The sequence below is a fragment of the Petromyzon marinus genome, chromosome 62 (genome assembly GCF_048934315.1).
Source record: "Petromyzon marinus isolate PM22_M1 ecotype Great Lakes invasive population chromosome 62, UKy_Petmar_22M1.pri1.0, whole genome shotgun sequence".
NCBI lineage: Eukaryota > Metazoa > Chordata > Hyperoartia > Petromyzontiformes > Petromyzontidae > Petromyzon > Petromyzon marinus.
This window is the reverse complement of record NC_133728.1, coordinates 10,240,056-10,265,076: the sequence shown is the minus strand read 5'-3', so window position 1 is coordinate 10,265,076 and position 25,021 is coordinate 10,240,056. Positions and strand designations below refer to the sequence as shown.

Here is a 25,021-nt window from a genome sequence, read left to right as displayed (position 1 = left end):
ATCATCACAGTCAAGAGATGTTATCTCATCTTCATCATCATTACAGTGAAGAGATGTTCTCTCATCATCATCACAGTGAAGAGATGTTATCTCATCATCTTCATCATCACAGTCAAGAGATGTTATCTCATCATCATCACAGTCAAGAGATGTTATCTCATCTTCATCATCATTACAGTGAAGAAATGTTCTCTCATCATCATCATCATCATCATCACAGTGAAGAGATGTTATCTCATCATCTTCATCATCACAGTGAAGAGACGTTATCTTATCATCATCACGGTGAAGAGATGTTATCTCATCTTCATCATCACAGTGAAGAGATGTTATCTCATCATCATCATTACAGTGAATAGATGTCATCTCATCATCATCATCATCATCACAGTCGAGATATGTTATCTCTCATCATCATCATAGTGAAGAGATTTTATCTCATCATCATAATCATCACCGTGAAGAGATGTTATCTCTCATTATCATCATCATCACGGTGAAGAGATGTTATCTCTCATCATCATCATCATCATTTGAAGAGATGTTATCTCTCATCATCATCATTATCATCATGTGAAGAGATGTTATCTCTCATCATCATCATCATCATGTGAATAGATGTTATCTCTCATCATCACAGTTAAGAGATGTTATCTCTCATCATCATCACAGTGAAGAGATGTTATCTCTCATCATCATCATCATCATCACGGTGAAGAGATGTTATCTCTCATCATCATCATCACGGTGAAGAGATGTTATCTCTCATCATCATCACGGTGAAGAAACATCTCATCATCATCATCATCACAGTGAAAAGATGTTATCTCATAATCATCATAATCACGGTGAAGAGATTTTATATCATAATCATTATCATCACGGTGAAGATATGTTATCTCTCATCATCATCACAGTGAAGAGAGGTTATGTCATCACCATCATCACGGTGAAGAGATGTTATCTCTCATCATCATCATGGTGAAGAGATGTTATCTCTCATCATCATCATCATCATCACAGTGAAGAGATGTTATCTCTCATCATCATCATGGTGAAGAGATGTTATCTCTCATCATCACAGTGAAGAGATATTACGTCATCATCATCATCATCACGGTGACGAGATATTATCTCATCATCATCATCATCACAGTGAAGAGATGTTATCCCTCATCATTATCATCACGGTGAAGAGATGTTATCTCATCATCATCACAGTGAATAGATGTTATCTCTCATCATCATCATCATCACAGTGATGAGATGTTATATCATCATCATCACAGTGAAGGTATGTTATCTCTCATCATCATCACACTTGAGATATGTTATCTCATCATCATCATCATCATCATCACAGTGAAGAGATGTTATCTCATCAACATCATCATCACAGTGAAAAGATGTTATATCATCATCATCATCATCACAGTGAAGAGATGTTATGTCATCACCATCATCATGGTGAAGAGATGTTATCTCTCATCATCATCATCCTCATGTTAAGAGATGTTATCTCTCATCATCATCATGTGAAGAGATGTTATCTCTCATCATCATCATCATCACAGTGAAGAGATGTTATCTCTCATCATCATCATCATCACGGTGAAGAGATGTTATCTCTCATCATCATCATCATCATCATGTGAAGAGATGTTATCTCTCATCATCATCATCATCATGTGAAGAGATGTTATCTCTCATCATCATCATCATCATGTGAAGAGATGTTATCTCTCATCATCACAGTGAAGAGATGTTATCTCTCATCATCATCATCATCATCACCACCACGGTGAAGAGATGTTATCTCTCATCATCATCATCATCATGTGAAGAGATGTTATCTCTCATCATCATCATCATGTGAAGAGATGTTATCTCTCATCATCATCATCATCATGTGAAGAGATGTTATCTCTCATCATCATCACAGTGAATAGATGTTATCTCTCATCATCATCATCATCACCACCACGGTGAAGAGATGTTATCTCTCATCATCATCATCATCACGGTGAAAAGATGTTATCTCTCATCATCATCATCATCACCACGGTGAAGAAACATCTCATCATCATCATCATCATAGTGAAGAGATGTTATCTCATAATCATCATAATCACGGTGAAGAGATGTTATATCATAATCATCATCATCACGGTGAAGATATGTTATCTCTCATCATCATCACAGTGAAGAGATGTTATGTCATCACCATCATCACGGTGAAGAGATGTTATCTCTCATCATCATCATGGTGAAGATATGTTATCTCTCATCATCATCACAGTGAAGAGATGTTATCTCTCATCATCATCATGGTGAAGAGATGTTATCTCTCATCATCACAGTGAAGAGATATTACGTCATCATCATCATCACGGTGACGAGATATTATCTCATCATCATCATCATCACAGTGAAGAGATGTTATCCCTCATCATTATCATCACGGTGAAGAGATGTTATCTCATCATCATCACAGTGAATAGATTTTATCTCTCATCATCATCACAGTGATGAGATGTTATATCATCATCATCATCACAGTGAAGGTATGTTATCTCTCATCATCATCACACTTGAGAGATGTTATCTCATCATCATCATCATCACAGTGAAGAGATGCTATCTCATCAACATCATCATCACAGTGAAGAGATGTTATATCATCATCATCATCATCATCACAGTGAAGAGATGTTATGTAATCACCATCATCATGGTGAAGAGATGTTATCTCTCATCATCATCACAGTGAAGAGATATTACGTCATCATCATCATCACGGTGACGAGATATTATCTCATCATCATCATCATCACAGTGAAGAGATGTTATCCCTCATCATTATCATCACGGTGAAGAGATGTTATCTCATCATCATCACAGTGAATAGATGTTATCTCTCATCATCATCATCACAGTGAAGAGATGTTATATCATCATCATCATCACAGTGAAGGTATGTTATCTCTCATCATCACAGTTGAGAGATGTTATCTCATCATCATCATCATCACAGTGAAGAGATGTTATCTCTCATCATCATCATCATGTGAAGAGATGTTATCTCTCATCATCACAGTGAAGAGATGTTATCTCTCATCATCATCACAGTGAAGAGATGTTATCTCTCATCATCAACATCATCATCACAGTGAAGAGATGTTATATCATCATCATCATCATCATTACAGTGAAGAGATGTTATCTCATCATCATCATCATCACCACAGTGAAGAGATGTTATCTCTCATCATCATCATCATCACGTTGACTAGATGTTATCTCATCATCATCACAGTGAAGAGATGTTATCTCATCATCATCATCATTACAGTGAAGCGATGTTATCTCATCATCATCATCATTACAGTGAAGAGATATTATCTCATCATCATCATCATTATCACGGTGACGAGATGTTATCTCATCAGCATCATCATCACAGTCAAGAGATGTAATCTCATCATCATCATCATCACAGTCAAGAGATGTTATCTCATCTTCATCATCATTACAGTGAAGAGATGTTCTCTCATCATCATCACCGTGAAGAGATGTTATCTCATCATCTTCATCATCACAGTCAAGAGATGTTATCTCATCATCATCACAGTCAAGAGATGTTATCTCATCTTCATCATCATTACAGTGAAGAAATGTTCTCTCATCATCATCATCATCACAGTGAAGAGATGTTATCTCATCATCTTCATCATCACAGTGAAGAGACGTTATCTCATCATCATCACGGTGAAGAGATGTTATCTCATCTTCATCATCACAGTGAAGAGATGTTATCTCATCATCATCATTACAGTGAAGAGATGTCATCTCATCATCATCATCATCATCACAGTCGAGAGATGTTTTCTCTCATCATCATCATCATCACAGTGAAGAGATTTTATCTCATCATCATAATCATCACAGTGAAGAGATGTTATCTCATCATCATCATCATCACAGTGAAGAGATATTATGTCATCATCATCATCATCACGGTGACGAGATGTTATCTCATCATCATCATCACAGTGAAGAGATGTTATATCATCATCATCATCATCATCACAGTGAAGAGATGTTATCTCATCATCATCACGGTAACGAGATGTTATCTCATCATCATCATCATCACAGTAAAGAGATGTTATCTCATCATCATCATCTCAGTGAAGAGATGTTATCTCATCATCATCACAGTGAAGAGATGTTATCTCTCATCATCATCACGGTGAAGAGATGTTATCTCATCATCATCATCTCAGTGAAGAGATGTTATCTCATCATCATCACAGTGAAGAGATGTTATCTCTCATCATCATCACGGTGAAGAGATGTTATCTCATCATCATCACAGTAAAGAGATGTTATCTCATCATCATCATCTCAGTGAAGAGATGTTATCTCATTATCATCACAGTGAAGAGATGTTATCTCTCATCATCATCTTCATCATCACAGTGAAGAGATGTTATCTCATCATCATCACAGTGAAGAGATGTTATCTCTCATCATCATCACGGTGAAGAGATGTTATCTCATCTTCATCATCATCACGGTGACGATATGTTCACTACATCACCTTGTACGCAGGAGGTCGTGGGTTTGATCCCCACGCCTGTTATATATTTTGGAATTTGCGTGTCTATCTCTCATCATCATCACGCTGACGAGATGTTAACTACCTCGCCTTGTATGCAGGAGGTCGTCGGTACAATTCCCACCCTGACGCCTGCTGCTGTATATTTGGAGTTTGCGTGTCTTTTTCTCTCTTCCCGTGATCGCGTGGATTTTGATCCGGGTTCTCCGGTTTTCCCCCCTTCACATTTAGAATTAACATCACCACGCGTGCAAAGTAATTTGGCTGCTGCTATGAGGTGCCATATGATGATGACAACGATCGTCTCCACTTCGCTGAGCTACCGATGGTCGCTTTTGATAAACAGCTACGCAGCTCAGTGTAGGGCCTGACCTGGTAAAATAGAATAAAAATAGTTAATAGTTAGTGAGTTAGTTAGTGAGTTAGTTAGTGAGTCAGTGAGTGAGTAAGTTAGTGAGTTAGTTAGTGAGTTAGTTAGTGAGTGAGTGAGTCAGTGAGTGAGTAAGTTAGTGAGTTAGTTAGTGAGTTAGTTAGGTTGTGAGTTAGTTAGTAAGTTAGTGAGTTAGTGAGTTAGTGAGTTAGTTAGTGAGTGAGTTAGTGAATTAGTTAGTGAGTCAGTGAGTAAGTTAGTGAGTGAGTTAGTTAGTGAGTCAGTGAGTGAGTTATTAAGTTATTTAGTGAGTTAGTTAGTGAGTGAGTTAGTTAGTGATTGAGTTAGTTAGTTAGTCAGCGAGTAAGTTAGTGAGTTAGTTAGTCAGTTAGTGAGTGAGTGAGTTAGTTAATTAGTGAATGAGTCAGTTCGTTAGTGATTCAGTTAGTTAGTTAGTGCGTTAGTGAGTTAGTTAGTGAGTGAGTGATTGAGTGAGTTAGTTAGTGAGTGAGTGAGTTAGTTATTGAGTTACTTAGTGAGTTAGTTAGTGAGTGAGTGAGTTAGTGAGTTAGTTAGTGAGTCAGTTAGTGAGTTAGTTAGTTAGTGAGTGAGTGAGTTAGTGAGTGAGTGAGGTAATTAGTTAGTTAGTTAGTGAGTCAGTTCGTTAGTAATTCAGTTAATTAGTTAGTGAGATAGTGAGTTAGTTAGTGAGTTAGTGAGTGAGTGAGTGAGTTAGTTAGTTAGTTAGTGAGTGAGTTAGTTAGTTAGTTGTTGAGTTATTTAGTTAGTGAGTGAGTTAGTTTGTGATTGAGTGAGTTAGTTAGTTCGTGAGTGAGTGAGTGAGTTAGTGAGTGAGTTAGTGAGTGAGTTATTTAGTTAGTGAGAGAGTCAGGTAATTCTTGAGTGAGTTAGTGAGTTAGTTAGTTAGTTAGTGAATGAGTGAGTGAGTTAGTTAATTAGTTAGTGAGTCAGTTAGTGAGTGAGTTAATGAGTTAGTTAATGAGTGAATGAGGTAGTTAGTGAGTGAGTCAGTTAGTTAGTGAGTCAGTAAATTAGTTAGTTAGTGAGTAAGTTAGATCGTGAGTTAGTTAGTGAGTGAGTTAGTTATTGAGTTATTTAGTTAGTGAGTGAGTTAGTGATTGAGTGAGTTTGTGAGTTAATGAGGGAGTTAGTTAATTAGTGAGTGAGTTAGTGAATTAGTTAGTGAGTTAGTGAGTCGGTTAGCGAGTGAGTGAGTTAGTGAGTCAGTTAGTGAGTGAGTTAATGAGTTAGTTAGTTAATGAGTGATGGGGTAGTTAGTGAGTGAGTCAGTTAGTTAGTGAGTCAGTAAATTAGTTAGTTAGTGAGTGAGTTAGATCGTGAGTTAGTTAGTGAGTGAGTTAGTTATTGAGTTATTCAGTTAGTGAGTGAGTTAGTGATTGAGTGAGTTTGTGAGTTAATGAGGGAATGAGTGAGTTAGTTCGTTAGTTAGTGAGTTTGTTAGTGAGTTAGTGGGTGAGTTATTGAGTGAGTGAGTTAGTTAGTTAGTGATTGAGTTACTTAGTTAGTTAGTTAGTGAGTCAGTTAGTTAGTTAGTGAGTTAACGAGTGAGTTAGTTAGTTAGTTAGTGAGTGAGATAGTTAGTGAGTTATTTATTTAGTGATAAATAAATAACTCACTTAGTTAGCGAGTGAGTTAGTGAGTGAGGTATTGAGTTAGTGAGTTAGTTCGTGAGTTAGTTAGTGAGTTAGTGAGTCAGTGAGTGAGTTTGTTAGTGAGTCAATGAGTTAGTTAGTGAGTGAATTAGTGAGTTATTGAGTTAGTGAGTCAGTGAGTGAGTTAATGAGTTAGTTAGTGAGTTAGTGAGTGAGTTAGTGAGTCAGTGAATTAGTGAGTTAGTGAGTCAGTGAGTTAGTGAGTTAGTGAGTGAGTTAGTTAGTGAGTCAGTTAATGAGTCAGTTAGTGAGTGAGTTAGTGAGTGAGTGTGTTAGTGAGTTATTTAGTTAGTGATTGGGTTAGTTAGTTAGTGAGTGAGTTAGTGAGTTAGTTAATGAGTTAGTGAGTCGCTTAGCGAGTGAGTGAGTTAGTGAGTGAGTTAGTGAGAGAGTTAGTGAGTGAGTTAGTTAGTTAGCGAGTCAGTTAGTCAGTGAGTGAGTGAGTTAGTGAGTTAGTTAGTTAGTTAATGAGTGAGTTAGGTAGTTAGTGAGTGAGTCAGTTAGTTAGTTAGTGAGTCAGTAAATTAGTTAGTTAGTGAGTGAGTTCGATCGTGAGTTAGTTAGTGAGTGAGTTAGTTATTGAGTTATTTAGTTAGTCAGTGAGTTAATTAGTGATTGAGTGAGTTTGTGAGTTAGTGGGTGAGCTATTGAATGAGTGAGTTAGTTAGTGAGTGAGTAAGTTAGTTAGTGAGTCAGTTAGTTAGTGAGTTAACGAGTGAGTTAGTTAGTTAGTGAGTGAGTTAGTTATTGATTTATTTAGTTAGTGAGTGAGTTAGTTAATGAGTGAGTTAGTGAGGGAGGAATTGAGTTAGTGAGTTAGTTCGTGAGTTAGTTAGTGAGATAGTGAGTCAGTGAGTGAGTTAGTTAGTGAGTTAGTTAGTGAGTGAATTAGTGAGTTATTGAGTTAGTGAGTCATTGAGTGAGTTATTAAGTTAGTTAGTGAGTGAGTTAGTGAGTGAGTTAGTGAGTCAGTGAATTAGTGATTTAGTGAGTGAGTGAGTTTGTGAGTGAGTGAGTTAGTTAGTGAGTTTGTTAGTGAGTCAGTAAGTGAGTGCGTGAGTTAGTGATTGAGTGTGTTAGTGAGTTAGTTAGTTAATGAGTGAGTCAGTGAGTCAGTTAGTTAGTGAGTCAGTGAGTTAGTTAGTGAGTGAATTAGTGAGTTAGTGAGTTAGTGAGTCAGCGAATGAGTTAGTGAGTTACTTAGTGAGTGAGTATGTTAGTGAGTTATTTAGTTAGTGAGTTAGTGAGTGAGTCTCAGTGAGTGAGTTAGTGAGTTAATTAGTGAGTGAGTGAGTAAATTAGTTAGTGATTGAGTGTGTTAGTGAGTTAGTTAGTGAGTTAATGAGTGAGTGTGTTAGTTACTGAGTGAGAGAATGAGCGAGTTAGTTAGTTCGTAAATTAATTAGTGAGTGAGTTAGTTAGTGAGTCAGTGAGTCAGTTAGTGAGTGAGTGAGTGAGTTAGTGAGTGAGTGTGTTATTGAGTTATTTAGTTAGTGATTGGGTTAGTTAGTTAGTGAGTGAGTTAGTGAGTTAGTGAGTTAGTGAGTCGGTTAGCGAGTGAGTTAATGAGTGAGTGAGTTAGTGAGTTAGTGAGAGCGTTAGTGAGTGAGTTAGTTAGTTAGTTAGTGAGTCAGTTAGTCAGTGAGTGAGTGAGTCAGTTAGTGAGTTAGTTATTTAATGAGTGAGTTAGGTAGTTAGTGAGTGTGTCAGTTAGTTAGTTAGTGAGTCAGTAAATTAGTTAGTTTGTGAGTTAGATCGTTAGTTAGTTAGTGAGTGAGTTAGTTATTGAGTTATTTAGTTAGTGAGTGAGTTAGTTAGTGATTGAGTGAGTTTGTGAGGTAATGAGTGAGTGAGTTAGTTACTTAGTCAGTTAGTGAGTGAATTAGTGAGTTAGTAGCTGAGTTTTTGAGTGAGTGAGTTAGTGAGTGAGTAAGTTAGTTAGTTAGTGAGTCAGTTAGTTAGTGAGTTAACGAGTGAGTTAGTTAGTGAGTGAGTTAGTTATTGAGTTATTTAGTTAGTGAGTGAGTTAGTTAGTGAGTGAGGTATTGAGTTAGTGAGTTAGTTCGTGAGTTAGTGAGTCAGTGAGTGAGTTAGTCAGTGAGTCAGTGAGTTAGTTAGTGAGTGAATTAGTCAGTTATTGAGTTAGTGAGTCATTGAGTGAGTTAGTGAGTTAGTTAGTGAGTGAGTTAGTGAGTCAGTGAATTAGTAAGTTAGTGAGTGAGTGAGTTAGTGAGTGAATTAGTTAGTTAGTGAGTTTTTTAGTGAGTCAGTTAGTGAGTGAGTTAGTGATTGAGTGTGTTAGTGAGTTAGTTAGTTAGTGAGTTAGGGAGTGAGTCAGTGAGTGAGTTAGTTAGTGAGTCAGTGAGTTAGTTAGTGAGTGTATTAGTGAGTTAGTGAGTTTGTGAGTCAGCAAGTGAGTTAGTGAGTTACTTATTGAGTGACTGTGTTAGTGAGTCATTTAGTTAGTGAGTTAGTGAGTGAGTTAGTGAGTGAGTTAGTGAGTGAGTGAGTAAATTAGTTAGTGATTGAGTGTGTTAGTGAGTTAGTTAGTGAGTTAATGTGTGAGTGAGTTAGTTACTGAGTGACAGAATGAGCGAGTTGGTTAGTTCGTGAATGAGTTAGTGAGTGAGTTAGTGAGTTAGTTAGTGAGTTAGTGAGTTAGTTAGTGAGTTACTTAGTTGGTGTGTCAGTTAGTTAGTGAGTGAGATAGATATTGAGTTAGTTAGTGGGTTAGTGAGTTTGATAGTGATTTAGTTGGTTCGTGAGTTAGGTAGTGAGTTAGTTAGTGAGTATCATCATCATCATGATAAGTCGTAGTCGCTACATCATCGTCATCAGCAGTAGGAGCCATCAACAGCAGCATCATCATCGCCGCCATCGACATCCATGCTCCTGCTATTACTATCAGTCTATCCTGATCATCATGATCATTGCAACGGCCACTCCCATCAGCAGTAGCAGCAATCGTGCTCTATCCACTGCTACACACAGGTGAGTTTCTCGCCTGCGTGTAACCCACGCGTCACGGTCTCCATCCCACAATGGAACGATTTCACTCATCAGTTGTTTGACACCAACGTCACAGCAGCAGCACAATCACCTACGACACCACCACCACCATGGTAAGGCCCCACCTCTTAGTGGCAAGTTCCAGGTTTAACAGAAGCGCCCCCAAATTCTCCTCTGAGTGAGCAGCAATCACCAGATCATCGGCACACGTAACATGGTTGACCAATAGGGAGCCATCCCTTGACCGCACCTGGGCATCGATCAGCCTCCAATTGTAGTTGTACCAGATGGAAATTCCTCCCATACAGCCATCGAAGGCTTCCCAAACTACTTGGTCAAATAGATGTTAAATAATGTGGGAGCCAGAGGACATCCCTGTCGCACCCCAAGGTTAACAGGGAATGGCTCCGACACCCGGCCACGTAGTTTTACCTGGGCCCTCTCACCATCACGAAGGTCCTTAATAATTATGAGCAGAGGGTCAGGGACTCCGAAAGCACGAAGAACAACCCAGAGCCCAGGCATACTGATGGTATCATAGGCCTTGACCAGGTCAATAAAGCAGAGATGTAGGTCTTGTTGGAATTCGCTACACCTCTGCTGTAGCAGACGGACAGAAAATATGGCATCTGTGCAGGACCGCCTTTTCCTGAAACCGCACTGGGGCTCCGCAAGCCTCTCCTCAGCGTGCATGGCAAGGCGATGTTGAATAATCCTTGCCAGGACCTTTCCCGGCACACTGAGGAGTGAGATGCCCCTGTAGTTGTTACAGTCTGTGCGGTCCCCCTTCTTAAAGAGGGGTACCACCAGGGCATCCTTCCAATCCTGTTGAACCCATCCAGTGGTCCAGACTATTGTTATAATGTCATATAGGGCAGTCTGTGCACAAACGCCACCCTCCCTCGGCATTTCTCTTGGGAGATCATCTCTGCCCGCTGCCTTTCCTGGTCTCAGACTCTGGATCGCCTTCAGTACTTCCACAACAGATGGCACCTCAGCCAGCCACTCACAGGGGGTGACTTCTTCCTCCAATATTTGAGGCACCGCAACCTCAACCCCCCCACCTACACCCGCCAACCTACACTCCTCCAACACCCCACCTACACCCCACCTACACCCCACCTACACCCCCCCACCTAAACCCACCCACCAACACCCGCCAACCTACACCCCACCTACACCCCACCTACACCCCACCTACAATCACCCCCCACCTACACCCGCCTACCCACCTACACCCCACCTACACCCCACCTACACCCCACCTACCTTCACCCCACACCGACGCCCGCCTACCTACCTACACCCCACCTACACCCTACCTTCACCCGCCCAACTACACCACCCCCCCACCTACACCTACCTACACACACCCACCAACACCCCCCCTCACCTACACCTCCCCCACCTACACCCCCCCCCCCACCTACACCCGCCTACCTTCACCCGCCAACCTTGACCCGCCCACCTATACCCCCCCACCTACACCCCCCCCACCTACACCCACCTACACCCACCCACCAACACCCCCCCCTCACCTACACCGCCCCCACCTACAACGCCAACCTAGACACGCCAAACTATACCCCCCCCCACCTACACTTCCCACCTACACCCACCCACCTACACCCCTGCCCCACCTACACCCACCTACACTTCCCACCTACACCCACCCACCTACACCCCTGCCCCACCTACACCCACCCACCTACACCCCTGCCCCACCTACACCCACCCACCTACACCCCTGCCCCACCTACACCCCCCCCACCACAGCCCCCCCCCCCCGTGTGCCCACGAGTATCTGCGCCCCGTGCTGACTCACGTATTGCCGGTAGGTGTCGTACGAGAGGGCGAGGAGGCGCGCCGCCTGCCTGACGCTCTCCTCCAGCATCTGCGGGAAGGACATCGCGCCCCGGCCCGTGGGGCTCGCGGCCACCGCGGCGCCCCCGGGGCTCGCGGAAGCCCCCAGGGCCGGGGAGGCGCGCACGGCCGCCAGGAGGAGGAGGAAGCCCAGCGAGGCGACGGCCACCAGCGGTAGGCAGGGCGGGGTCGCTCCTGGGACAGGGGTGGGGGCGGGGGGGAGATGGACGTGTGGAGAGAGACCAGGTCTCACTCACACACACAGAGACCAGGTCTCACTCACACAGAGACCAGGTCTCACTCACACACACAGAGACCAGGTCTCACACACACACACACAGAGACCAGGTCTCACTCACACACACAGAGACCAGGTCTCACACACACACACAGAGACCAGGTCTCACTCACACACACAGAGACCAGGTCTCACTCACACACACAGAGACCAGGTCTCACTCACACAGAGACCAGGTCTCACACACACACACAGAGACCAGGTCTCACTTACACAGAGACCAGGTCTCACACACACACACACACACAGAGACCAGGTCTCACTCACACACACAGAGACCAGGTCTCACTCACACACACACAGAGACCAGGTCTCACTAACACACACAGAGACCAGGTCTCACTCACACACACACACAGACCAGGTCTCACACACACACAGACCAGGTCTCACACACACAGAGACCAGGTCTCACTCACACACACACACACAGAGACCAGGTCTCACTCACACAGAGACCAGGTCTCACACACACACAGACCAGGTCTCACTCACACACACAGAGACCAGGTCTCACTCACACACACAGAGACCAGGTCTCACTCACACACACAGAGACCAGGTCTCACTCACACACACAGAGACCAGGTCTCACTCACACACACAGAGACCAGGTCTCATTCACACTCACAGAGACCAGGTCTCATTCACACACACAGAGACCAGGTCTCATTCACACTCACAGAGCAGGTCTCACACACACAGAGACCAGGTCTCACACACACAAAGACAAGGTTTCACTTACACACATAAACAGAATCCAGGTCTCACTCACACACACACAGACCAGGTCTCACTCACACACACAGAGACCAGGTCTCACTCACACACACAGAGACCAGATCTCACTCACACACACAGAGACCAGGTCTCACTCACACACACAGACCAGGTCTCACACACCCACACAGAGACCAGGTCTCACTCACACACACAGAGACCAGGTCTCACACACACAGAGATCAGGTCTCACACACACAGAGGCCAGGTCTCATTCAAACACACACACAGAGACCAGGTCTCACTCACACACACACACAGACCAGGTCTCACTCATACACACACAGAGACCAGGTCTCACTCACACACACAGAGACCAGGTCTCACTCACACACACAAAGACCAGGTCCCACTCACACACACAGAGACCAGGTCTCACTTACACACACACACAGAACAGGTCTCACTCACACACACAGAGACCAGGTCTCACTCACACACACACATAGACCAGGTCTCACTCACACACACAGAGACCAGGCCTCACTAACACACCCAGAGACCAGGTCTCACTCACAGCCCAGGTCTCACTCACACACACAGAGACCAGGTCTCACTCACACACACAGAGACCAGGTCTCACTCACACACACACAGACCAGGTTTCACTCACACACACAGAGACCAGGTCTAACTCACACACACACAGACCAGGTCTCACTCACACACACAGAGACCAGGTCTCACTCACACACACACAGACCAGGTTTCACTCACACACAGAGACCAGGTCTAACTCACACACACACAGACCAGGTCTCACTCACACACACAGAGACCAGGTCTCACTCACACACACAGAGACCAGATGTCACTCACACATAGAGACCAGGTCTCACTCACACACACAGAGACCAGGTCTCACTCACACACACAGAGACCAGGTCTCACACACACAGAGACCAGGTCTCAATCACACACCCAGAGACCAGATGTCACTCACACATAGAGACCAGGTCTCATTCACACACACAGAGACCAGGTCTCACTCACACACACAGAGACCAGTTCTCACACACACAGAGACCAGGTCTCACACACACACGGAGACCAGGTCTCACTCACACACACAGAGAGACCAGGTCTCATTCACACACACACAGACCAGGTCTCAAACACACAGAGACCAGGTCTCACTCAAACACACAGAGACCAGGTCTCACTCACACACACAGAGACCAGGTCTCACTCACACACACACACACAAACCAGGTCTCACACACACAGAGACCAGGTCTCACTCACACACACAGAGATCAGGTCTCACTCACTCACACAGAGACCAGGTCTCACTCACAGACCAGGTCGCACTCACACACACAGAGACCAGGTCTCACTCACTCACATAGAGACCAGGTCTCACTCACACACACAGAGACGAGGTTTCACTCACACACACACAGACCAGGTCTAACCCACACACACAGAGACCAGGTCTCACTCACACACAGAGACCAGGTCTCACTAACACACACAGAGACCAGGTCTCACTCACACACACAGAGACCTGGTCTCACTCACACACACAAACCAGGTCTCACTCACACACACACAGACCAGGTCTCACTCATACACACACAGAGACCAGGTCTCACTCACAAACACAGAGACCAGGTCTCACTCACACACACAGAGACCAGGTCTCACTCACACACACATAGACCAGGTCTCACTCACACACACAGAGACCAGGCCTCACTAACACACCCAGAGACCAGCTCTCACTCACAGCCCAGGTCTCACTCACACACACAGAGACCAGGTCTCACTCACACACACAGAGACCAGGTCTCACTAACACCCACAGAGACCAGGTCTCATTCACACACACAGAGACCTGGTCTCACTCATACACACAGACCAGGTCTCACTCACACACACACACAGACCAGGTCTCACTCATACACACACAGAGACCAGGTCTCACTCACACACACAGAGACCAGGTCTCACTCACACACACAGAGACCAGGTCTCACCCACAGACCAGGTCGCACTCACACACAGAGAGACCAGGTCTCACTAACACACACAGAGACCAGGTCTCACTCACACATACAGAGACCAGGTCTCACTCACCCACACAGAGACCAGGTCTCACTCACACACACAGAGACCAGGTCTCAATCACACACACAAACCAGGATTCACTCACACGCTCAGAGACCAGGTCTCACTCACACACAAAGAGACCAGGTCTCACTCACACACACAGAGACCAGGTTTCACTCACACACACAGAGACCAGGTTTCACTTACACACACAAAGACGAGATCTCATTCACACTCACAAAGACCAGGTCTCACTTACACACACATACACAGAGACCAGGTCTCACACACAGAGACCAGGTCTCAATCATACACATAAAAACCAGGACTCACTTACACACACATACACTGAGACCAGATCTCAATCACACACACAGAGATCAGGTCTCACTCACACACACAGAGACCAGGTTTCACTTACACACACACACACACACAGACCAAGTCTCAATCACACACACAGAGATCAGGTCTCACTCTCACACACAGAGACCAGGTCTCACTCACACTCACAGAGACCAGGTCTCATTCACACACACACAGACCAGGTCGCACTCAAACACACAGAGACCAGGTCTCACTCACACACACACAGACCAGGTTTCACTCACACACACAGAGACCAGGTCTCATTCACACTCACAGACCAGGTCTCACAGACACAGAGACCAGGTCTCACTCACACACACAAAGACCAGGACTCACTTACACACACATACACAGAGACCAGGTCTCAATCACACACACAGAGATCAGGTCTCGCTCACACTCACAGAGACCAGGTCTCACTCACACTCACAGAGACCAGGTCTCATTCACACACACACAGACCAGGTCGCACTCAAACACGCAGAGACCAGGTCTCACTCACACACACACAGACCAGGTTTCACTCACACACACAGAGACCAGGTCTCATTCACACTCACAGACCAGGTCTCACAGACACAGAGACCAGGTCTCACTCACACACACAAAGACCAGGACTCACTTACACACACATACACAGAGACCAGGTCTCAATCACACACACAGAGATCAGGTCTCGCTCACACTCACAGAGACCAGGTCTCACTCGCACACACAGACACCAGGTCTCAATCACACACAGAGAGACCGGTTCTCACTCACACACACAGAGACCATGTCTCAATCACACACACGGAGACCAGGTCTCACTCACTCACACAGAGACCAGGTCTCACTCACACAAACATAGACCAGGTCTCACTCACACACAGAGAGATCAGGTCTCACTCACACACACAGAGACCAGGTCACATTCACACACAGAGAGACCAGGTCTCACTCACACACACACAGAACAGGTCTCTCTCACACACAGAACCATGTCTCACACACACACAGAGACCAGGTCTCACACACACACTGAACAGGTCTCACTCACACACAGAGACCAGGTCTCACTCACACAAACGGAGACCAGGTCTCACTCACACAAACAGAGACCAGGTCTCTCTCACACACAGAGACCAGGTCTCACTCACACACAGAGAGCAGGCCTCACTCACACACACAGAGACCAGGTCTCACTCACACACACAAAGACCAGGTTTCACTTACACACATACACAGAGACCAGGTCTCAATCACACACACAGAGATCAGGTCTCACTCACACACGCAGAGACGAGGTCACACTCACACACACACACAGAGACCAGGTCTCACACACACAGAAACCAGGTCTCACTCACACACACAAAGACCAGGTTTCACTTACACACACATACACAGAGAACAGGTCTCAATCACACACAGAGATGAGGTCTCAATCACACAGACACACAGGCCAGGTCTCACTCACACACACAGAGACCAGGTCTCAATCACACACACAGAGACCAGGTCTAACTCACATACACATAGACCACGTCTCACTCACACACACACACAGACCAGGTCTCACTCACACACACATGGACCAGATCTCATTCACACTCACAAAGACCAGGTCTCACTTACACACACATACACAGACACCAGGTCTCACACACAGAGACCAGGTCTCACTCACACACACACAGACCAGGTCTCACTCACACACACAAAGACCAGGTCTCACTTACACACACACACAGAGACCAGGTCTCAATCACACACACAGAGATCAGGTATCACTCACACACACAGAGACCATGTCTCACTCACACACAGAGAGATCAGGTCTCACTCACAAACACAAATATCACGTCTCACTCACACACACAGAGGCCAGGTCTCACTAACACACACAGAGACGAGGTCACGCTCACACACACACACAGAGACCAGGTCTCACACACACAGAGACCAGGTCTCACTCACAGACACAGAGACCAGGTCTCACTCACACACACAGAGACCAGGTCTCACTCACACACACACACAGACCAGGTCTCACACACACAGAGACCAGGTCTCACTCACACACACAGAGACCAGGTCTCACTCACACATGCAGAGACCAGGTCTCATTCACACACACAGAGACCAGGTCTCACTCACAGACCAGGTCTCACTCACACACACAGAGACCAGGTCTCACTCACCCACAGAGAGACCAGGTCTCACTCACACACGCAAATATCAGGTCTCACTCACACACACAGAGACCGGGTCTCATTCACACACAGAGATACCAGGTCTCACTAACACACACAGAGACCAGGTCTCACTCACACACTCAGAGACCAGGTCTCACTCACACACAAAGAGACCAGGTCTCACTCACACACACAGAGACCAGGTCTCACTTACACACACACAGACCAGGTCTCACTCACATACACATAGTCCAGGTCTCACTCACACACACAGAGACCAGGTCTCATTCACACTCACAGAGCAGGTCTCACAGACACAGAGACCAGGTCTCACTCACACACACAAAGACCAGGTTTCACTTACACACACATACACAGAGACCAGGTCTCAATCACACACACAGAGATGAGGTCTCACTCACACACACAAAGACCAAGTTTCACTTACACACACATACACAGAGACCAGGTCTCACTCACACACACAGAGACCAGGTCTAACTCACACACACAGAGACCAGGTCTCACTCACACATACAGAGACCAGGTCTCACTCACACACACAGACACCAGGTCTCACTCACACACACAGAGACCGGGTCTCACTCACACACACACAGACCAGGTCTCACTCACACACACACAGAACAGGTCTTTCTCACACACAGAGACCAGGTCTCACTCACACACACAGAGACCAGGTCTCACTCACACACACACAGAGACCAGGTCTCACACACACACACACAGACCAGGTCTCACTCACACACACAGAGACCAGGTCTCACTCACACATGCAGAGACCAGGTCTCATTCACACACACAGAGACCAGGTCTCACTCACAGACCAGGTCTCACTCACACACACAGAGACCAGGTCTCACTCACACACACAGAGACCGGGTCACATTCACACACAGAGATACCAGGTCTCACTAACACACACAGAGACCAGGTCTCACTCACACATACAGAGACCAGGTCTCACTCACCCACACAGAGACCAGGTCTCACTCACACACACAGAGACCAGGTCTCACTCACACATACAGAGACCAGGTCTCACTCACCCACACAGAGACCAGGTTTCACTTACACACACAGAGATCAGATCTCATTCACACTCACAAAGACCAGGTCTCACTTACACACACATACACAGAGACCAGGTCTCAATCACACACACAGAGATCAGGTCTCACTCACACACACAGAGACCAGGTTTCACTTACACACACAAACACACAGAGACCAGGTCTCAATCACACACACAGAGACCAGGTCTCAATCACACACACAGAGATCAGGTCTCACCCCCACACACAGAGACCAGGTCTCACTCACACTCACAGAGACCAGGTCTCATTCACACACACACAGACCAGGTCGCACTCACACACACAGAGACCAGGCCTCACTCACACACGCAGAGACCAGGTCTCACTTACACACACACAGACCAGGTTTCACTCACAAACACAGAGACCAGGTCTCATTCACACTCACAGACCAGGTCTCACAGACACAGAGACCAGGTCTCACTCACACACACAAAGACCAGGACTCACTTACACACACATACACAGAGACCAGGTCTCAATCACACACACAGAGATGAGGTCTCACTCACACACACAGAGACCAGGTTTCACTTACACACACACACAGAGACCAGGTCTCAATCACACACACAGAGATCAGGTCTCACTCACACTCACAGAGACCAGGTCTAACTCACACAGACAAAGACCAGGTCTCACTCAGACACACAGATACCAGGTCTCACTCACACACACAGACACCAGGTCTCACTCACACACAGAGAGACCGGTTCCCACTCACACACACAGAGACCAGGTCTCAATCACACACACGGAGACCAGGTCTCACTCACACACACTGAGACCAGGTCTCACTCACACACACATAGACCAGGTCTCACTCACACACACAGAGACCAGGTCTTACTCACACACACAGAGACCAGGTCACATTCACACACAGAGAGACCAGGTCTCACTCACACACACACAGAACAGGTCTCTCTCACACACAGAGACCATGTCTCACACACACACACAGACCAGGTCTCACACACACACAGAACAGGTCTCACTCACACACAGAGAACAGGTCACACTCACACACACAAATATCAGGTCTCACTCACACACACAGAGATCAGGTAACAATCACACACACGGAGACCAGGTCTCACTCACACACACAGAGACCAGGTCTCACTCACACACACAGAGACCAGGTCTCACTCACACAAACGGAGACCAGGTCTCTCTCACACACAGAGACCAGGTCTCACTCACACACAGAGAGTAGGCCTCTCTCACACACACAGAGACAAGGTCTCACTCACACACACAGAGATAAGGTCTCACTCACACACGCAAAGACGAGGTCACACTCACACACACACAGAGACCAGGTCTCACACACACAGAAACCAGGTCTCACTCACACACGCAGAGACCAGGTCTCACTCACACACACAGAGACCAGGTTTCACTCACACACAGAGACCAGGCCTCACTCACACACACAAAGACCAGGTTTCAATTACACACACATACACAGAGACCAGGTCTCACTCACACACACAGAGACCAGGTCTCATTCACACTCACAGAGCAGGTCTCACAGACACAGAGACCAGGTCTCACTCACACACACAGAGACCAGGTCTCACTCACACACACACAGAGACCAGGTCTCACACACACAGAGACCAGGTCTCACTCACACACACAGAGACCAGGTCTCACTCCCACATGCAGAGACCAGGTCTCATTCACACACACAGAGACCAGGTCTCACTCACAGACCAGGTCTCACTCACACACACAGAGACCAGGTCTCACTCACCCACAGAGAGACCAGGTCTCACTCACACACACAAATATCAGGTCTCACTCACACACACAGAGACCGGGTCTCATTCACACACAGAGATACCAGGTCTCACTAACACACACAGAGACCAGGTCTCACTCACACACTCAGAGACCAGGTCTCACTCACACACAAAGAGAGCAGGTCTCACTCACACACACAGAGACCAGGTCTCACTCACACACACAGACCAGGTCTCACTCACATACACATAGTCCAGGTCTCACTCACACACACAGAGACCAGGTCTCATTCACACTCACAGAGCAGGTCTCACAGACACAGAGACCAGGTCTCACTCACACACACAAAGACCAGGTTTCACTTACACACACATACACAGAGACCAGGTCTCAATCACACACACAGAGATGAGGTCTCACTCACACACACAAAGACCAAGTTTCACTTACACACACATACACAGAGACCAGGTCTCACTCACACACACAGAGACCAGGTCTAACTCACACACACAGAGACCAGGTCTCACTCACACATACAGAGACCAGGTCTCACTCACACACACAGACACCAGGTCTCACTCACACACACAGAGACCGGGTCTCACTCACACACACAGAGACCAGGTCTCACTCACACACACATAGATCAGGTCTCACTCACACACACAGAGACCAGGTCTCACTCACACACACAGAGACCAGGTCACATTCACACACAGAGAGACCAGGTCTCACTCACACACACACAGAACAGGTCTTTCTCACACACAGAGACCAGGTCTCACTCACACACACAGAGACCAGGTCACACTCACAGACACACAGAGACCAGGTCTCACACACACACACAGACCAGGTCTCACTCACACATACACAGAGACCAGGTCTCACTCACACATGCAGAGACCAGGTCTCATTCACACACACAGAGACCAGGTCTCACTCACAGACCAGGTCTCACTCACACACACAGAGACCAGGTCTCACTCACACACACAGAGACCGGGTCACATTCACACACAGAGATACCAGGTCTCACTAACACACACAGAGACCAGGTCTCACTCACACATACAGAGACCAGGTCTCACTCACCCACACAGAGACCAGGTCTCACTCACACACACAGAGACCAGGTCTCACTCACACATACAGAGACCAGGTCTCACTCACCCACACAGAGACCAGGTCTCAATCACACACACAGAGATCAGGTCTCACTCACACACACAGAGACCAGGTTTCACTTACACACACAAACACACAGAGACCAGGTCTCAATCACACACACAGAGACCAGGTCTCAATCACACACACAGAGATCAGGTCTCACCCCCACACACAGATACCAGGTCTCACTCACACTCACAGAGACCAGGTCTCATTCACACACACACAGACCAGGTCGCACTCACACACACAGAGACCAGGCCTCACTCACACACGCAGAGACCAGGTCTCACTCACACACACACAGACCAGGTTTCACTCACAAACACAGAGAACAGGTCTCATTCACACTCACAGACCAGGTCTCACAGACACAGAGACCAGGTCTCACTCACACACACAAAGACCAGGACTCACTTACACACACATACACAGAGACCAGGTCTCAATCACACACACAGAGATCAGGTCTCACTCACACTCACAGAGACCAGGTCTAACTCACACACACAAAGACCAGGCCTCACTCAGACACACAGATACCAGGTCTCACTCACACACACAGACACCAGGTCTCACTCACACACAGAGAGACCGGTTCCCACTCACACACACAGAGACCAGGTCTCAATCACACACACGGAGACCAGGTCTCACTCACACACACTGAGACCAGGTCTCACTCACACACACATAGACCTGGTCTCACTCACACACACAGAGACCAGGTCTTACTCACATACACAGAGACCAGGTCACATTTACACACAGAGAGACCAGGTCTCACTCACACACACACAGAACAGGTCTCTCTCACACACAGAGACCATGTCTCACACACACACACACACAGACCAGGTCTCACACACACACAGAACAGGTCTCACTCACACACAGAGAACAGGTCTCACTCACACACACAAATATCAGGTCTCACTCACACACACAGAGATCAGGTAACAATCACACACACGGAGACCAGGTCTCACTCACACACACAGAGACCAGGTCTCACTCACACACACAGAGACCAGGTCTCACTCACACAAACGGAGACCAGGTCTCTCTCACACACAGAGACCAGGTCTCACTCACACACAGAGAGTAGGCCTCACTCACACACACAGAGACCAGGTCTCACTCACACACACAGAGATAAGGTCTCACTCACACACGCAGAGACCAGGTCTCACTCACACACACACAGAGACCAGGTTTCACTCACACACAGAGACCAGGTCTCACTCACACACACAAAGACCAGGTTTCAATTACACACACATACACAGAGACCAGGTCTCAATCACACACACAGAGATGAGGTCTCATTCACACACACACACACAGGCCAGGTCTCACTCACACACACAAAGAGACCAAGTCTCACTCACACACACAGAGACCAGGTTTCACTCACACACACATGGACCAGATCTCATTCACACTCACAAAGACCAGGTCTCACTTACACACACATACACAGACACCAGGTCTCACACACAGAGTCCAGGTCTCACTCACACACACACAGACCAGGTCTCACTCACACACACAAAGACCAGGTCTCACTTACACACACATATACAGAGACCAGGTCTCAATCATACACACAGAGACCAGGTTTCACTTACACACACACACAGAGACCAGGTCTCAATCACACAGACAGAGATCAGGTCTCACTCACACACACAGAGACGAGGTATCACTCACACACACAGAGACCAGGTCTCACTCACACACAGAGAGCAGGTCTCACCCACACACACAGAGACAAGGTCTCACTCACAAACACAAATATCACGTCTCACTCACACACACAGAGACCAGGTGTCACTCACACACGCAGAGACCAGGTCTCACTCACACACAGAGACCAGGTCTCACTCACACACACAGAGACCAGGTCTCACTCACACACGCAGAGACCAGGTCTCACTCACACACACACAGACCAGGTCTCACTCACACACAGAGAGACCAGGTTTCATTCACACTCACAGAGAGGTCTCACAGACACAGAGACCAGGTCTCACTCACACACACAAAGACCAGGTTTCACTTACACACACATACACAGAGACCAGGTCTCAATCACACACACAGAGATGACGTCTCACTCACACACACAGAGACCAGGTTTCACTTAAACACATACACAGAGACCAGGTCTCAATCACACACACAGAGACCAGGTCTCACTCACACACACAGACACCAGGTCTCACTCACACACACAGAGACCGGGTCTCACTCACACACACAGAGACCAGGTCTCAATCACACACACGGAGACCAGGTCTCACTCATACACACAGAGACCAGGTCTCACTCACACACACATAGACCAGGTCTCACTCACACACACAGAGACCAGGTCTCACTCACACACACAGAGACCAGGTCACATTCACACACAGAGAGACCAGGTCTCACTCACACACACACACAGACCAGTTCTCACTCACAGACCAGGTCGCACTCACACACAGAGAGACCAGGTCTTACTCACACACACACAGAGACCAGGTCTCACTCACACACACATAGACCAGGTCTCACTCACACACACAGAGACCAGGTCTCACCCACACACACAGAGACCAGGTCTCACTCACACACACACACAAACCAGGACTCACTCACACACTCAGAGACCAGGTTTCACTCACACACACATGGACCAGATCTCATTCACACTCACAAAGACCAGGTCTCACTTACACACACATACACAGACACCAGGTCTCACACACAGAGACCAGGTCTCACTCACACACACACAGACCAGGTCTCACTCACACACACAAAGACCAGGTCTCACTTACACACACATACACAGAGACCAGGTCTCAATCATACACACAGAGACCAGGTTTCACTTACACACACACAGAGACCAGGTCTCAATCACACAGACAGAGATCAGGTCTCACTAACACACACAGAGACGAGGTCACACTCACACACACACACATAGTCCAGGTCTCGCTCACACACACAGAGACCAGGTCTCATTCACACTCACAGAGCAGGTCTCACAGACACAGAGACCAGGTCTCACTCACACACACAAAGACCAGGTTTCACTTACACACACATACACAGAGACCAGGTCTCAATCACACACACAGAGATGAGGTCACACTCACACACACAGAGACCAGCTTTCACTTACACACACACACAGACCAGGTCTCAATCACACACATAGAGATCAGGTCTCACTCACACACACAGATACCAGGTCTCACTCACACACACAGAGACCGGGTCTCACTCACACACACAGAGACCAGGTCTCAATCACACACACGGAGACCAGGTCTCACTCACACACACAGAGACCGGGTCTCACTCACACACACAGAGACCAGGTCTCAATCACACACACGGAGACCAGGTCTCACTCACACACACATAGGCCAGGTCTCACTCACACACACAGAGACCAGGTCTCACTCACTCAGACAGAGACCAGGTCACATTCACACACAGAGAGACCAGGTCTCACTCACACACACACAGAGACCAGGTCTCACTCAAACACACAGACACCAGGTCTCACTCACACACACAGAGACCGGGTCTCATTCACACACACAGAGACCAGGTCTCAATCACACACACGGAGACCAGGTCTCAATCACACACACGGAGACCAGGTCTCACTCACACACACAGAGACCAGGTCTCACTCACTCACACATAGACCAGGTCTCACTCACACACACAGAGACCAGGT

General features: G+C 46.7%; 1 protein-coding gene across 1 annotated transcript in view; it reads right to left on the bottom strand.

Annotated features, from left to right (window-relative positions):
- LOC142906236 (somatotropin-like) overlaps positions 1-25,021 on the bottom strand; it is a 201,650-nt gene that overhangs the window by 32,740 nt on the left and 143,889 nt on the right. Inside the window, exon 2 of the mRNA XM_076053604.1 lies at positions 11,520-11,752. Coding sequence (XP_075909719.1) covers positions 11,520-11,752 — 233 coding nt within the window. The remainder of the gene's footprint in view (positions 1-11,519; positions 11,753-25,021) is intronic.